General features: G+C 36.1%; 1 protein-coding gene across 1 annotated transcript in view; it reads right to left on the reverse strand.

Moving 5' to 3' along the window:
* Positions 1 to 16,898, reverse strand: part of CACNA1D (calcium voltage-gated channel subunit alpha1 D) — a 157,734-nt gene that overhangs the window by 65,576 nt on the left and 75,260 nt on the right. The window contains exons 8-9 of the mRNA XM_065749761.1: positions 15,618 to 15,721; positions 4,993 to 5,162 (exon numbers count right to left, since the gene is read on the reverse strand). Of these exons, the coding sequence (XP_065605833.1) occupies positions 4,993 to 5,162; positions 15,618 to 15,721 (274 nt within the window). The remainder of the gene's footprint in view (positions 1 to 4,992; positions 5,163 to 15,617; positions 15,722 to 16,898) is intronic.

The raw sequence follows: 16,898 nt of genomic DNA on the forward strand, positions 1-16,898 counted from the left end.
CTTTAAACCTTCAGCCAGAAGGAAAGCAAGAGCACTGCATGACCACATTCACACTAGCTAATGCAAGCAACTTGGCAAGTCTTGGAAAGTCTCAGTAAAAGGAGCACAGCTTTTGTGAGAATGGTGTGTGCTGGGCACAGAACACAGAGGGCCAGCTTTGAGGTCTTTAATCTGGTACTCCAGCACTCAGGGAGATAGCAGATTTTCTTTATTTGTCTTTTCTTGCCCTTATTTTAAAGGAAAGAATACTTGCATTAGGCAGTATAGCTAACCCATACAGCATGCACCTTCCTGATGATTGAGAAATTAGGTCAAAAGTATCAGCTATTACATTTTATTTATGAAGATAAGAAAATTGCTGCTGGAGAGAATTATGATTACTAAACATGGTACTATACTGACAACATTCTAGAGCAAACCTTGCAGAATGGTCTCCTTGTGCCTGCTAATAGCTGGTTGGCAATTATCAAACCACATCTGATTAATAGCTGCATAGTTCCATAAACTTGCATACTGTCCTAATTCTTTGTCAAATCAGTACACTGATTTTCTGAATTCTTCATGCAAAATCTTTGGGGCAATTACAAAGGAAATCAGAAAAAAAAAAAAAACATCCCAGAAGAGAATTCATCAAAAATTCATCACAAATTTCTCCAAATCTACTTTATGTTCAGAAAGTACATCAGAAAGAAGGGGTTCTCACTGCTCTGACTGTGAAGCACCTCAGGATAAGTTCAGCTTATGGAGGGGCTGCCAGGAAGATGGTCCACATGACACTGTAGTGAGGTATCTGCCTACACAGTGCAGATTTAATTTTGCTACTGCCAACATTTATTCTTCTGGGCTTTCTCTTTTTTATGTCAGTCCTCAGAAACTCAACATAGGTTGAAATGGTTTGGTTACATGGCAGCAGAAGGAGAATTAAATAATTCATCTTGCTGTGTATGAGTACATAAGTAATTTTAAGCTGATTCAAAATTCATTGAAAATGAGTCCATAATATTGTAGCAATTCCTGACTTAATCTCTTATATTATGCTAAGGCCCAGATTTGCAAGCCTCAATCTGAGTTACAATAGTGACCACTTCTTGACAGCAAGGATATCGGTTGCACCTATGACTTTGTTTTACATGGGACTAAAAGCAGATCTCCTAACTGCTGCCACTGTGATAATCAAATCAATACATTCACCACTATTAAATTGGAACAGAACTGAAAATGTGTATGACACTAGAACCTTATCTGTCTACACTGAGGGTGGGAGAGAAAATGAAGAAAACACAAGTTACAGAAAACTATCAATAACAAGAACACATACAGTAAAAGCTTTCTGTTACTGTTGTTAGGTTCCACATTAAAAGTGGAATTATAATAGTAAATACTGTTATTATATTATATCCATGCTATTTTAAACCTGCAATAAATTTTAAAGCTTGTGTCATGGATTTTTTCACACTTGAATTTAAAACACACTTTGTATACGGTATCTGTAAAAAAGAAAGCCTATACTTAAATAAAAACATTCAAAGGCATTTCAGTTAAAATCTAAACGTTAAAAATTATGCTCTAAGAAGGCAGAGCACTGCAGCACCAGTCTATTGGAAACATGCACTTAGAAGAGCAGAACTGCATGCACCAGTGTCTCCATGCTGTAGATGTATATGTCTGTGTTACAGAAAATGCATATGTACTTTCAAAAATTATCACTCCAAATGCAGAGAAAGCTCAACTGCAAACTCGAACATGTTTTACCATGTTTTTTGGAAGACCGGACAAAGCAACTAAGTCTGCTTTTCTTCTTTTCTTCCATTAAGTCAGCCAGTGTAACCCCTTCGCGTTAAGTACGTGTAATCCCAGCATTTACACAGTAGATGGCAGCAGTTGCAACGCAAAAAATAAAAACGTGTCCATACATACAGCACAGGCAATATTAGACAAAACAAATTGAAATTGCTAACAGAAAAGCTTATCAGAGCTACATCCCCCACCTCTCCGGATTTTTGGAGCATGAGCTAAATTCGAATTCCTTTCAAGTTAACGGGAGATGCTTTTTGTTGTCCTCAGAGTAAATAGCTATTAGCTCACATATATACTACAGCTGGTCCCTATTCCTAGAGACACAGTGACAATTCTACTAGTTAAAAGATTTTCCCTTTTTCAATAGCAATGAATATTTGTCCACTAGCAGAAAAAGAAAAAAAAAGGCAAATACATGGTTTTCATACATAAATAACTTATGTTAGACCATAAATAACTCTCACTAGAATTTTTAGATCAAAAAGGAACCTAAACATTGCTAAAGGATCATGTCAGAAGCCAACAGTTTTTGATTTAACTGCCTTTGAGATCTGTACCTTTACCTGCCATGGAGAGACCTTCTGTACCCTAAACCCAAAGCTCTTTGACATTATGGAAGAGCATTATGGTGATCGGGGCCCAGTCCTATCTTTTCATAGGCCATTCCTTGAAGCAAGAAATCACTGGTATATTTGGAGTAAATTTATTTCCTTAGCATACTACTCAAGAATATTAGCCCGATGATAGCTAGCTAAATTGCACCTCACTCACAAACAAGTAGTTTATTACAGTTATAACCCAAAAGCTTCCCCTGGAGTAACTGGATTGATAGCTCATGTGCTCTCTCATCACACCTTGTCATGCAACGTGATGTGCAACAGAACACTTTGAACACAAGACAATACAAGGTGGAGTGCTTGAGCAAACCTTCCTCCTTCACATCTTGCAGCAGTTGGTACTGAACATGAAATCCTGAGCTTCATATTTAAGCACAAGTGCATAAAGCCAGAGGAGACTACTTGCTGGAAATTTCCACTCAACATACACGTACACAAGCTTGCTCAGTGCCAAAAGAATGCTTGCAGATCAATAACTCACTGTAAAACAAAACAGTGAGCTTGCGCAAAGCATTTTTTTGAACCTTTTATGACTCAGCCAAACCAGAAATGATTTTTGCAGTGTGACTGGAATGTACAACTTAGAGACCACTCCAGATAATTGTGTGCGCTACGTCTGCTTTGTGGAGGAAAACTGATGTTAAGATCAGTACCTTGCCAGAAGCAGATCACAACATCTCAGCCCCAGTTAAGAGCCCAGTATAATGAAGTCTTTACCACCCTGATGTCTTACTTCTCTTTCCTTCTTAGAACATCTACAATGCCAGCAGAGCTGCAGAAACCGGAATCATATCAGATCTGCCATCTTCCTTCATGCTCTACTGCTAGAGTAGTAGACATCAAGCTGATTGGACTAAAATTATATCTCTAAAGAATACAAAAGCTGACCACCAGCAAAGGAAATATTATTCATTGAAGAGCAATGCTGTATTGATGACCCCTGAGTAAATTCATTCACTCAGCTCAATATTTCAACTAGTTTTCTCAGAAGTCAAAGGAACCCTGCAAATACTTGCCTTGTAGGGGTACTAGGACCAGCTGACAGGCAACGTATTAGGGCTTTGAAGATATAAGACATAAAGTATTCAGTAGTTTTACAACACTGATAAAGAGGCTTCAAGTATTCTTTGGTATTTCTGATGTTAGTAACTTGGCTTTGATGTTTTATATTTAAAATAGAAGCAACCATCTGAAATTCAGTTCCTGGGATTTAATTATTTTCATATCCTATCCTACTGTTAAGCTGGAAATCTCCTTCAGCTCTTAAATTATTCTAGAATGCCTAAGTTAACAATTTATATTTAAAAGCTCTTAAGTTATTTAATTTTCACCAGTTTTTTAAAATCTTGAAATCATTTCTACCTGTAACGTTCACTTATAAATTAGTGCAGTATAAAACTGTTTTTCATATCTTCAATAGTCAATACTTAAGCTTCTGAAAAGGACCATAGTTTTCAAGAACAGTTCACAAAGTAGCAGCGCTAGTGCAAAAAATTCAGTAAAAATGAATTATTTCAACACAAAAAATGTTATTCTGAATTATCTTTGACAAACTACTTGTGACACACTGCCTTACATATACTTAATGGAGTACCACATGAGTAATAAGGTCATACTTAAAATCAATATGTATACTGAAATTTGGGCTTTAATCTCACATTTAGTATTATACCAGCAACATCCAAGCTCTCACTTGTGTACAGTACTAGAGGTTCTCTTTTTGTTTACTACCATGTAAACACAGCTAAGAGACTAAAATACCTTAAACAAAACTATTACATTAAAATACTGATATTAATTAAAATTTCTCAAGTGCAGAAACCAGATGATAAATTTTAACTTTTACAATATCACAAAACTAGCATGTTTACTTATGCTGAGACTCTAGTCAGAAGCACTAGAAGGTTATTGTGGCAATCGACCACTATTTCCATTACACATTACTAATCCACTGTAAGTAACAATTATCCATCTTACCATTCAATAAAAGTGGTCCCAAATTTCCCAATTTCTAGCTACATATGAAAACTTCTAGTAGAAAAGATTTTACTCAATAGTATTCTTGAACGTCTGAAAGATCTAGTGTGTCATTTCCTTACTTTGAAACTAAAAAAAAAAATCCTCTCTATTAGCATGAGGTTATTTCTCTACTGGACTTTTGACTATATACTTTAAGCTTTTTAAGTCATTGTTTCTTCTGTATGCAACTACATACAAAAACATAATCTTCCTGAATAAGGGTTTATGAAGACACTTAGTGGTACGCAGCTTATATGCACTAACTTTTTAGAGAACACAAATGAAGCAAATTTTTTTAAATCTCTGTAGACTGAATGCAGGCAATGATTTGTAGATGAACAGGTCAGAGAAAAATCCTAAACATATTGTAAAATTCTAAATTCTCTTCCATAAATGCAAGTACCGATATATTAATGGACATGATTGTTCTGCTAATAAACACTTGAGCAAACATAAAATCATAGAGCAGCACCAGCTAGGCTGCATTCTCTCCAGTGTAACTCAATGAAAGCAGTCAAACCATTCCACACAGAATCAGCACTGAGTAAAGAACACATACTGTTCCGTTTGCCTTCTTCATCAGCCTCTTCATCATTCTCAGGATCAATGTCTTCTGCCTGTGTAATCCAGTCTAAATATCCCTTCAGATCTTCTTCAAGCTGCTGTTTTTCACGTAGCTTCTGAAAGTCCCCTCGGGCCTTGGCTTTTTCTCTTTCCTTGGAAAATTCCCTATCAAATTCAGATAAAGCAGAAAAAATACTGACTGTCACCTTGCCAGGTATTTTGATCTAGATCTTGACATTGCAGAATAACATAGTGACATAGAAAATGAACTGCATCAACCACACAGAAGATTGGAGAGTTTTTTGAAAACAAGACAGTGGTGCAAAGAAGTCATGGCAAATCCCCATTGTACTACATCAAAACTTTCAGATCTCTTATGATTTAATACAAAATTAAACAAAATTCTTAACTCCTCCAAGACAGTTTATATGCCATCATTTGTTTACGTGTTCTTATAAATAGTTTTAAAGATCAACTGCATCTAATGGTTACGAAGATAAACTAGATTGCATGAATAAAGTAATTTCAGAGAACTTAGTTGAGCATGACTTTCAGTGAAAAGGAAATTCTGGCATTAGGGAATTCTTAAAAAACTCCTTCTTCTTCCAGCTATGGCTCATTGTCCACATCCAAAGACACTTATTGCCATATCTTGTTTGTCAAATGTCACTAACAAGCTCTTCCTTTATTGTACCAGGCACAGACACCTGTGCTGTTTGAGATTTGGATGTTTTGCCCCATTACTCTCTGTAATAGATCCTGGAAATTCTGTTTTTACAGATGAAAATCGCATCTCTTTACACAAGTTGAATCCCCTGCCTGGTTGCCTCCCATCTCAAGAAATACACAGTATTTGACTTCATGTATTTTAACTTTGTGACTTGGTTTGTTCCCTGAATTGTCATGGAATGGTCCTTAAACTAATTAAATCACACCCTTTGGGAAGAAGTGTGCATAAAATGACCTTCTGAGGAGGCTTCCAACCAGAATCACCGCAGAAATCTATAACCCACTTTGGTACGTATGTCTCAGGACAAATACCAAGTAAGCTCTTGCATCACACTTAATATGCTGGCACTATTAAAACACTCAGAGTGACATGCTGATACACAGTCTCCAAATGTATAACTCACTTTGCTAGAAGGATCAAGCATATTCTGATTTATCTGAGCATCAACCTGTGTGATGAGAGTACATAAGCATATTTTGAACTACATCGTTAACAACTTACTAATTCAGTAATAAAAATTAAACTTTTTCTGACTAAACCATCTTATAATAGGGCTAAATAAATCCAGAAAATGGCTATAACAATTTCTATTACTATGGATTTACAACTCCTTTATTTATTGTTATCTTTCAATAGAAATTATTCCTTAATTAGCACCTGTTCAGGGGGAAATACTGAAGCTCTGAAGCACTGAAAACATCTTCATTCAAAGTTTAAAGAAAAAATATTAGGAAATTCCTCCATTTGAAAGTGTAAGGCTTGCAAAATGTTTGAACATGTTAAGCACAGCTATCAATATTATGCTATTAAAATAAAGAAAAATAATAGAAAGGGTTTATTTTTTCCAAAATATTATTTGAATTCTGTGACACACATTCTTCCCTTTCCTAGTTTTTTCTTATTTTATGTTCAATCACCAAACATCATCTAAAAAACAAATTTCTGCTTTGACAATAGTAAATTTAAGAGTTAAGCTCTTTATATGCAATTGTTCCAAATTTTATATTTTCATTATCTTGCAGAACTGAAATACTTACAACTGCAAAATCTGAGATAGACACTACAATGGTAGTTAAAAACTTAATTCAACAAAAATTAGTTTTGGCACAGAGAGATCATTCTGTTCTATCTGATGGCACGTTAACATAGCTGAAGAATGCCAGTGCTTGCTTTGCATTTGCTGCCCTTCAGCTAGTGTCCAAGGGTAAGGTGAAGGCCATCTCTTCACAAAAACAATTATGAGAGACAGCACTCAGCAGATCTCTGTGAGGGATAACTGCTTTAATTAAAATTTTAATTAAAAAACCAAAATTAAGTATTTCATTTTTTTGGCAGCAGATGTCACATGCCTGTAAGAAATTTTTTTGTTTATGCAATCCTGGCTTTAGGCTCCTCTTAGAGTATCAAAGATGCTGTCCTTTACATCTGACCGGGGCAACATACCCATGACTGCACAGGCATTTGGAAAAAGAGCTACCATAGCATACCATGAAATCAGAGGCAACAAACTTTGCTAGCTTTTGCTCTGTAATCTTGTTTTGTCTTTCTGTATCTTTCATTAGTGAGGAATTTGCAATTGGTGTGGGTAAAGTAAAATGAACATTGCTGTTATTATAGGAGAGCCGTAAAATTAAACAGTTGGCAAGGCTGCTACTTTGAACTTCACCAATGACTGAGCCCTCCTTTAACTTTGCCTTTACGTTAAAATAGCTTATGCAGAGGATTAAGCACAGTTTTTATACACACTATCTATGATCTTTCCCTTCAGTGCAACACAGAAGCCAGACATTAATCTTGGTTAAATGCTGTGGCAGCTTATCAGTAGGGAGAGATGCAGAGGTGCTTAATTTCCACAATGTTTAAAAAATGTTTGCACTGGAAGATAGACGTAGGACAAGGGGAAACAGCTTTATGCTAAAAGAGGGGCTATTCAGATTAGAAGTCAGGGGGGAAATTTTCACTAAGGCAGCAGTGATTTGCTGGGGCAGGCTGCCCAGAGACCTAAGGGAGCCCCATTCCTGGAGGTGCTCAAGGCCAGATTGGATGGGGCCCTGAGCAACCTGATCTAGCACCAGATTTCATGGATGGAAATCCAGCCTGAGGCAAAGGACTTGGAACTAGATGATCTTTTGAAGTCCCTTCCAAACCAAGGCATGCTATGATTCTATAACACACCTGAAAGACTGCATTTTCCTCAGGGGAGGGATCAGGATCTACAGTATTTTTTTCAATGGCAGTCACAGTGAAGTGACGTCTCTGATAAATGTATGCATACACTCCTCTTACACAAATACCACATATAAGACCAAAATCAAATTGAACTGGAAATGAAATTATTATCTTGTTGGCAGAGAAAGTGTATTTTTTCAAAGAAAAAAACAAGTTAATTAAAAAAGTTGCTGGAGGTGAAGGAGAAATGTTGGCTCTTTAAAGCTGCTGATAAAGACATTTAGACAACAAGATATTTGGGTATATAGACCCAATGTATAATGCATATTTATGCAGATATTGGCTGTTTTCCTGGAAGGAGGAATAAGACAGCTGCTTGTACAGCATTTCATGGCTATAGAGAGTGTAGGCTAGTTTCAGGGCAGAAAGGAAAGGCTTCTGGTCATGCAGGCATCATTAATCTAAGTATCATTAGACCAATGGCCTGACCTTGACTGTGATCAACCCAGTACTCAGACCAGAAGCCTATGAAGATGACAGGCTTGGGAAGCTGTACATTAATTGTGTTAAGTGGACATCTGCAATGTAAATATTTGTTTTCACAAATGCCTGTAGTAAGGGTTTATTTCAAAATAAGTATTTCATTTTGTTTTGACAAAAGCGACCTGGACCTGGTATGTGAAAGTGTAGATTTTGTTTTGTTTTCTTTCATTAAATAACTTGAGAAAAATTGTATTCAAAGACATGTTGCAATTGTGGTAATACTCATTTAGTCTGCCCACTAAAATGTGATTTTAATCAATCTCCACCCAGGTTGATATATATTCAAAAACCCCGAGAGGCTACTCTGATTTGACACACCAGCGGATACGAAATGGAAACCTGGTGAGATGAGTACTCCTGTATTATCTCATGTGCATCACTGAGGCAGTGATGATAGGAAACAAGAAGTTCTAGCTCTGAGTGCAAACCAGGATGCTACTTCTTTGCTGGTTGTGTTACTGACCATGCAGACCTATGCAGCCAAATAAGAGAGACAATTCATCTACTGCAGTATGTAACTTACTGTGCACAGGGTCTGCTACATGGAAAGTGCCACAGGAACACTGTATGCAGAACCATCACCCAGACATCCCAGACTCTTATTTGTTCACAGAGAAGAGTCACACAATCACAAAACTCACAGAAGTACAGTGTTGGCCACCAGTCTCAGAAGAGGTTTCACATGGTGGTAACCATACCAACCAACAAATCAGCAGAATCACATCAGAGAACTCAAACTGTACAGTGAGCACAGACAACAGCTCATGCTGGGCCTATTGTGTAACCCAGGTGTAAAGAGATATATTAAAATGTTAAGTGATATCACATATTTAATTACTAAAGATTTGTATGTTTTATCCCTTCTGATAAAAATAATAAAAAATCATAGGCTGAACATCACAGCATTATTTCTGCAGAAAAATAAGCACAGCAGAAATTTTTCTTGAGCAAAGAGAATTGGGTTCTTGATGTGAAAATGCAAAATGTTATTATCTATCCGCAGTTATTTCGATATAGTTGGTCAGCAGTTGAGAAAATGCATAATGTATAGCACATTGTGCCAAAGAGGCAATGGAGTCATCTGCAGAAGCTGCAAAGATGAGGAACAATTTGAAAGTGGCAATGGATAAACAAAACTGAGTTCTTATATTTCAGACTGTATTTACATTAGCATTTTAAGATGTGCCCATTCTACACTCAGTGGAGACCTGCTTGGTTCATAGCACTGGATTTCTTAGAGGAAGAACTGGCAGCAATGAGGGCAGGTTCTATTCCCCAAAGCCTGTTTAACCTACCATCATGACGAGCACTGCCAACAAAGTTTTTAAAACTGTTAAGTTTTTTAACTGCCAGGAGCCCATTTCACAGGACCCATACTAAATAAGGCAGTGTGATGTCTCCTCATAGGACTTCTGTTCGTGCACTTTGGTTTTTATTAAAGAATACTGAATTATTCCCATTGATTTTAGTGGTCTCTGTTTAGACCATTTGGTTGCTTACTACTGCATACATTATCTATTGTTATTATATTTGATTGATTTATCACAGACATTTACTTTTCTTTGCTATTTTTTTAAATATTTGTATATCTGAGTTTTATTTCTACCAGCTCCAGAGCAATCAAAAGCAACCTACTTTAGCTCATAACCTAGTGAGGTCTGAAGCTCAGGTCCCTTTCCTCTTTTTTAATGTATATTGCATGAGGGAGTTAAACTTGAATCCAGATGTCTTTCTTCTACAAAGCTTTCCCGCTGCTGTCAAAAGGGATACTGTCAAAACCAGTTCATATCCCTTTTGCTGAAAGGCTATGGCTGACAGTTCACTGCCATTTTCTATTTTGTACATCATTATTCAGATGTCTTTTTCTATGATTTTTTTTCTGTATATACTGTAGACAATTAGGTGTATAAACTCCTCTGTACCAATATATTTTACGTTACACTAATTGATGGATGTTGCCAGCGAGAATGACATGGATAAGTATGTATATCCTTCACTTTCAGAATCACTATATACATTACAAATAGTACTGGGGGAAAGAAATGGAAAAAAACATTCTTTTCATAACCTACAAGACTTGCATGTAGGAAAATGTATATAAGGGCATGTCAAAGCTCATGCTTTTATGTCCGTTAGTAAAGCAATAAATTCAATGTACAGAGATTTCTTAAAGTGTGTTTGAAAGGTCTTGTTCCCATGGCTACCCAAAGAAATACTAATGCCTTCAGCAGAAGTTGCTGTCAGCAGAAGCCATCCCCTAACGGTAAGTACTATCTTGAGGAATAGATTATCATGTATCATTAAAAGACATGCCTCTTAATAAATAAGCTATGAAGTTTTATCATTTATTATTTCCTCAGTTCATAGTAAAAAATTTTAATGCATGATGAACTACAGGCATATTTATTTAAATTTTCAACACACCTCTCAGCCTCCTGTCTCTTGCTCTGGTGGTCACAATACACTCTGGTCTTTTATCCACGAATACTTAGAGGTCTGCCCTCAACTCCCAGCTTCTGCCTGGTAATTCACAAGTTCAGAGAATAGAGGTCCCACTTATGCCTGATACAGGTACAGCGAGTGACAGGTGAATAACAAAGATAGTTGTAAAAGCAGGCTCCTGAAGAAGTCCATTACTCTTTACCAAACTAGAACTGCTGCTAAGTTGTAATCTGTACTATTCTATCAAGTGTCAAGTTGCTCCGAAGCTGTACTGTCCAGTCCTCAGATCATAACCAGAGGGATTTTTTTAAAGGAACATAAGGAAAATAAGTGTATTTTAGAACATTTGCAGACTGAACCTCATCTCTGCTGTTAGCTCAAAAGATATGGAAATCAAAATAAAGCAGGATCACATCATGACAACCTGTGATTTCCAGTAACTAAAACAATCACTCGGAACCATGATTCCGAATCAAACTTCCAAACGCATTTCCAGGTACATATCTGTCCAATTTTTTAAGTGTGCTTAGGGAGGAGTAGTTCATCAAGTCTGTTCTTGGCCTAAAGCTAGGTTCTGCAGAGTCCTCTGTTGAAGTGGGACCAAGTGTCATTGTCAGAACCTTCTCCTGGGGCCATGTCTTTAGCTTTTCAATTGCCATTTCTAGAGCACTTTTCTGGAGATGAATCCTGACAACTTTGAAGCCCTTCCCCTGAGTTGGATTAGTGCCAGTTCTTGAGAAGAGAGCTTTTCCAGAGCTGGACTCAGTTTCATTGCCCAGTCAATTTCTTGGAGTGCCACCTACATGTGTTCTGGAGCACTTCCAATAGCCCACTCTGGAGCTGTTTTTATAAAGGCGTTTTTTAGAGATCATCCAGACATTTTTACCTAAAAACTCCTTCAGAAAGCTGGATCTAGAGCCCTGTCTGGAGTACACCACTAGAGCTAGCATTTGTATAGGCCATTGCTGGAACTGTTTCTAGTCTTCTCTGGTTCAGTATCACACTTCTGCAACAAATCTAGAATCTGAGCAGGATCTGGAGCTATTTCTAAAGCCTGAACTAGAATCTTTTTCCAGACTGCCTTTTCCCATATATCTCTGCAAACCAACACAGCTTTCCAATTGAGAATTCACTTTGAGAATGATGTGAATAATCAGACTAGTGACTAATACAGAGTATAAAAAGGAAGTGTTTTGAAAAAGACAAGCTAACAAAAAAAGCAGTTGTACAACCTCCAGCCTAGGAACTCTCTCCATCCTTGTTACTCAAGAAAGTATTTAGAAGAAAAAAAAACCAAACCTCTATAGATAGCTTCTTTCCAAAAATTAGAATATTTACACACTACATTTCTATTAATTTACACAGCTGCTATTAAACATATGCACTGAGTTTCATCTTCAGTAGGTAAAAGTGACATGGATAGCCAGAAAATACTCACCTTCAGATGTCCTAGATGTAAAACAAAATATCTCCCAAATCATCATTCTCACGCATTTGTACAGTGTCTACATCAAACATGCAGTGCACAAGAGGCAGTACAGAAATACAAAAGGGTAGATGGCCACAGAGTAATAAAGGGATGCAAAGAGAAGGAATGAATGTTTCAAAACTGCAAACAGATCAAAACAGTAGATATAAATGTATACAGCTCAACTTTATACTACAGGAACTTACACTTTCCAGAAAAATTCTATTAGGCATTCAGATTCCACTCACAAAATCTGTATGCAAAGCCATGCTTTTAAAGTCAGTTGCCATAATTTTTGCATTCTTTTACTGGTTAAGTAAAATTTAACCTCGTAGTTTTATCATAGAACAAGTTTCATGCTATGATTTGAAGAGCATAAGACATAAAAGGGAACTTAAATAACACAAAGAATGCGGGTATTACACATTCAATGTCTGGATCAGAATAAAATATTTATGTACATCTTTTTGCTAATTAATACAAATATGTCAACAGATTGTTCAGCATACCCATGAAATTTAGACAAGTAGGTCTAAATAGATAGTATGTTGAAAATAGATACATGGTAAACATAAAAGCATTCAGTGACCAAATCAGATCCCTATAACTGTTCCTCTCTGACCCTTACCAGAGATACAAACACTCTCCAAGACATTTTCTTCTCTTTTGTACCAATGATTAGTTTGGTATAATAGGTGTCTTTCATATATTTCAGGGATACTCACTTCTCCCTTTCTCCTTCCCTACTCAACGTCAATTTTGGTGGTATTTATACATCACAAATCTTAGTTTACTCATCATTTTCTTCTGCATGGAAATCACAAACAGCAGACTATCCATCAAGCATTATGAGTTCTCAAGTGATATTGCAATTAGTGACACCAAGACAGAAAAACTAAGTTTAATGAATGAAATTATAAATCTGAGTACAAATGACTACTGCCATTTGAGTTCACCAGACCTTGCAAAGGCAAGTAGGCAAGAGCTCCAATTGCTCATTAGAGCCCTATGGATCAAGCAACACCTAGAAATTAGCAATTATTTCTTTCCTGAAGAATGGAACCTTACTAGGGAACATCTTTTCCCCTACATTATAACAGTGGCTCTAGAGCAACTTCATAATCCCAACACTTTCCTCACCAAAACTGTCTCATTGCAAGAAAAGCTGCTGAAAGAGTACCAACACCAATGCCATGAAGTTTATATTAAAGGTACCCAAGTCATTTAATGGAATTGCAGGGAGGTGAAAACAAAAATGCAGTAATTTATCTGACTTACTCAATTTTAATAGCTTTGAAAAACTACCTTATTAAAATAAAGAAACTATGCAGCCAAAAACATAGCTGGTGTATCAAAATGGTGCAAACTTTACAAAATATTTTAAAGGTATTAAAAGAAATGAAAAACTTAGCTATATGGATCTCTCAATTTCCATGGCTTCAGTGGAAGAAATGAACATGTGCATCAGCACACCAAATCTGGCATGGCTTTCTTAACAACTTGCTTTTAAAAAATTATAAAATCTGAAATCGGTAGCAATTAATTTGAGTCATGCAAGGAAAAATGGAAATACTAATTGACTGCTCCCACAGCACACCTTCACATGACAGGAAAACTAACTGCTCCTTATGACCTTCTTAAGAGCCAGTGAAAGGAAATGTGAAAACCTACTCTACTAATGGCTTTAGTGGTAAATCTAGTCACACAGCAATGTTAGGTAACAGTATCAAAAGGAGAAATAAATCATACAGCAACTACCCTCACTTTTCTATCCTTTTCTTTCTTGTTTGTTCAGACTAGCTGTGATGCAAGAGCTAGACACTTCGTTTTGCAACAGTTGACATGTTTGTCCCAGAATAAAACAAAGCCTATATAGATGCATAAATCATCCTTTATAAATCAGGGTGGGCCTTAGAAGGAACAGATTAATTATCAAATATATATTTATATGCAGTTTAAGTCTACCTTTTTGCTTTTAAACATCCACTTTATAAGCTGATTCTGAAAGTAAGGTAAAAACCATACCTTCCCTAGTTTCCCTGTGTGCAAGTAGTCTATCACAAATAATTGACCTTATTTTAAAAACACATTGTAGAAACACTGCTAAGATTAAAATGCTCTTAAAACAAAATTATCATATCAGCAATTCGAAATTTTGTTTCTGATTGTCTGATTTCTGGGAATATAATATGGCATTGTATAATTCCTTTCAATGTGGCAAAGCTGTGAATATGGTTGTGCACAAAGTCAGCACCCTGATGATGCCATCACTTTCAAGACTGCATTCAATACAAGACTAATTTTTCTATTGGCCAACAAAGATGGCACAGTTGGCCTGATGTTGCCAGAATGATACTGTGTAACTCACAGCTAATACATATTATTATAACTGGGGCTGCTGGTTGGACTTGATCATCTTAGAAGTCTTTTCCAAACTTAATGATTTGATGATTCTATAATGCACACAGTTTTCAGATGCTAGCAGGATCCTTATCAATAGATATATCTAATCTGGAGTTTCCCAAGCTCAACTGTGTTGGAAGACAGGAAACAGCAAGAGAAGCAGAGATGTAACTTCAGAAAGGGAGCTTGGTAAGCAGGAACCCTTGCAAACTGTTGCCATACAGTTTTAAAACCCATTATGCAGCTACAAGAGATCCCACTTTAGTCCTTCATAAGAGTCTGGGGTACACAGAGCAACAAAGTGCTATAACAATCTCTCACTGATAAAAATAATGAATTGATATTCGATTATTGATAAATATATTAGCTTGCTGGTGCAGGTTGTCACAGCAGTACACAGCTTAATAATACAGTAAGCACTAAATGTTTTGTGTAAACTAGTCATACCCTTTCTGTAAGACAGATCTGGAAGCATTCCATTAAAAAAAATTGCTAAATAACTGGTAAATGCAAAGAGAACTCCAATCAATTTACAGCAATTTACAAACGAGCAAGTTTCCAGAAACACCAATATATCTATAGGGGAAAATGTTCGTACAAGCACTACCCATACCTGTACTGAAATATTACAGAATGTGGGGAACAGCACCTCATTTAATGAGTATTTTTGGCAAGCATGGTGAACGTGATGTCAGACAGATACAAGCACTAGGATCACACAGTTCAGTCCAAAGAGCAAACATTTGTAGAATGACATAAGAATCTAAAGTACATGCAAAAAAAGCCATTGCTGAGAAGCTAGAGTAAATGCAGAGGCCATCTTACAAGTAGCAGTAGCATACACAACGTTAACTCAACTGCTTACCCACTAAGTACACCAAGAACCAGGTTAAGTACGAAAAATGAGCCAAGGATGATAAGACTAACAAAATAGATCCATGGCCACTCACATCCTATTGCATCATTTACCTGTAAAATGTAAGGAAATAAGTTATGATTCAGTCATTCATTAAGCAGCAGAGTCCTTTTTGCAGCTGCCAGATCACGTAGGTGTCAACACTGCAAGTTTTGTGTTTATACAGTTCTTAAAACCAATAAAGTTTTCTTTAATTTCATTACTCACCCAAATTGCATTGCAAACATGATGTCTTAGAAGATGAATTAAAACTAAATATTTAACTAAGAGGAGGAAAAATTTCAGGTTTTTTAATATCTTTTTTTCCATAAATATGGACATGAAGAATATATAGTATGTCTAAATTGATTTTAGTGTTTCTTTTTTTTTTTTTATGAAAACTACAGGAAACTGTTTCTGTTCTAACTAGAAAAAAAATAAGATTTATTAAAAAATAAAGAAATTATGGCAACTCAAGTCTCACCTGTATAAAATAACCTGTGTGTTCATGGCAACTGAATTCAGGACTCTGCCTTCATGATGAAAAAGGTGTATGCTTACCCGCTCAATACACCAAGAACAAGATTTAGTACGAAAAATGACCCAAAGATGACGAGACTGACAAAATACACCCATGGCAATTCAAATCCCATAGCATCATTCATCTGCAAGAAATAAGATGATCTTATAGAGTAGATCTCTATAGTAATAGGAACTAAGAGTCAGAGAAACAGAATTTAATCATTCAGGTGAGACAGCATTTTCTTCATTCTTTCAGTATTTGTAGAAGAGCAATACGAGAAAGAAGGCACTAGCCACATTTAATTTGCATTCCTAATACACATTCGAAAAGAAAATACTGAGTGAATCTAGCCTTCAGATAAAAAATACTATCAAACATTCAAATTGAGTATTGCAACAGTTCTGTTCTCTAACACCTAGAAAAGTACATTTTAGATCCCATTAATTTAATTTATGCTTACTAGGACTATTAGCTCATGTATATCTTAGCTACATGAATGATCCTTTGAGAAAAGAAGTACTGATATGTATTTCAACAGGACATATAATATGATTTCCTTCTGCAAAATGAGATTTCAACATTTTTCCTGAAATACTACATCTGGATGCATTCAGATATTTTAAAAACACAAACACAACTTCATGAAAAAGAAAAACTGAAATAAAATTCTATAAGCATAGAAAAGAAAATATCCCAGAAACACTTCTGAATCAAAATTACATCCAGAT

Source organism: Cyrtonyx montezumae, unplaced genomic scaffold (assembly GCF_038088225.1).
Source record: "Cyrtonyx montezumae isolate F1298 unplaced genomic scaffold, pur_monq_1.0 scaffold_6, whole genome shotgun sequence".
NCBI classification, from domain to species: Eukaryota; Metazoa; Chordata; class Aves; order Galliformes; family Odontophoridae; genus Cyrtonyx; species Cyrtonyx montezumae.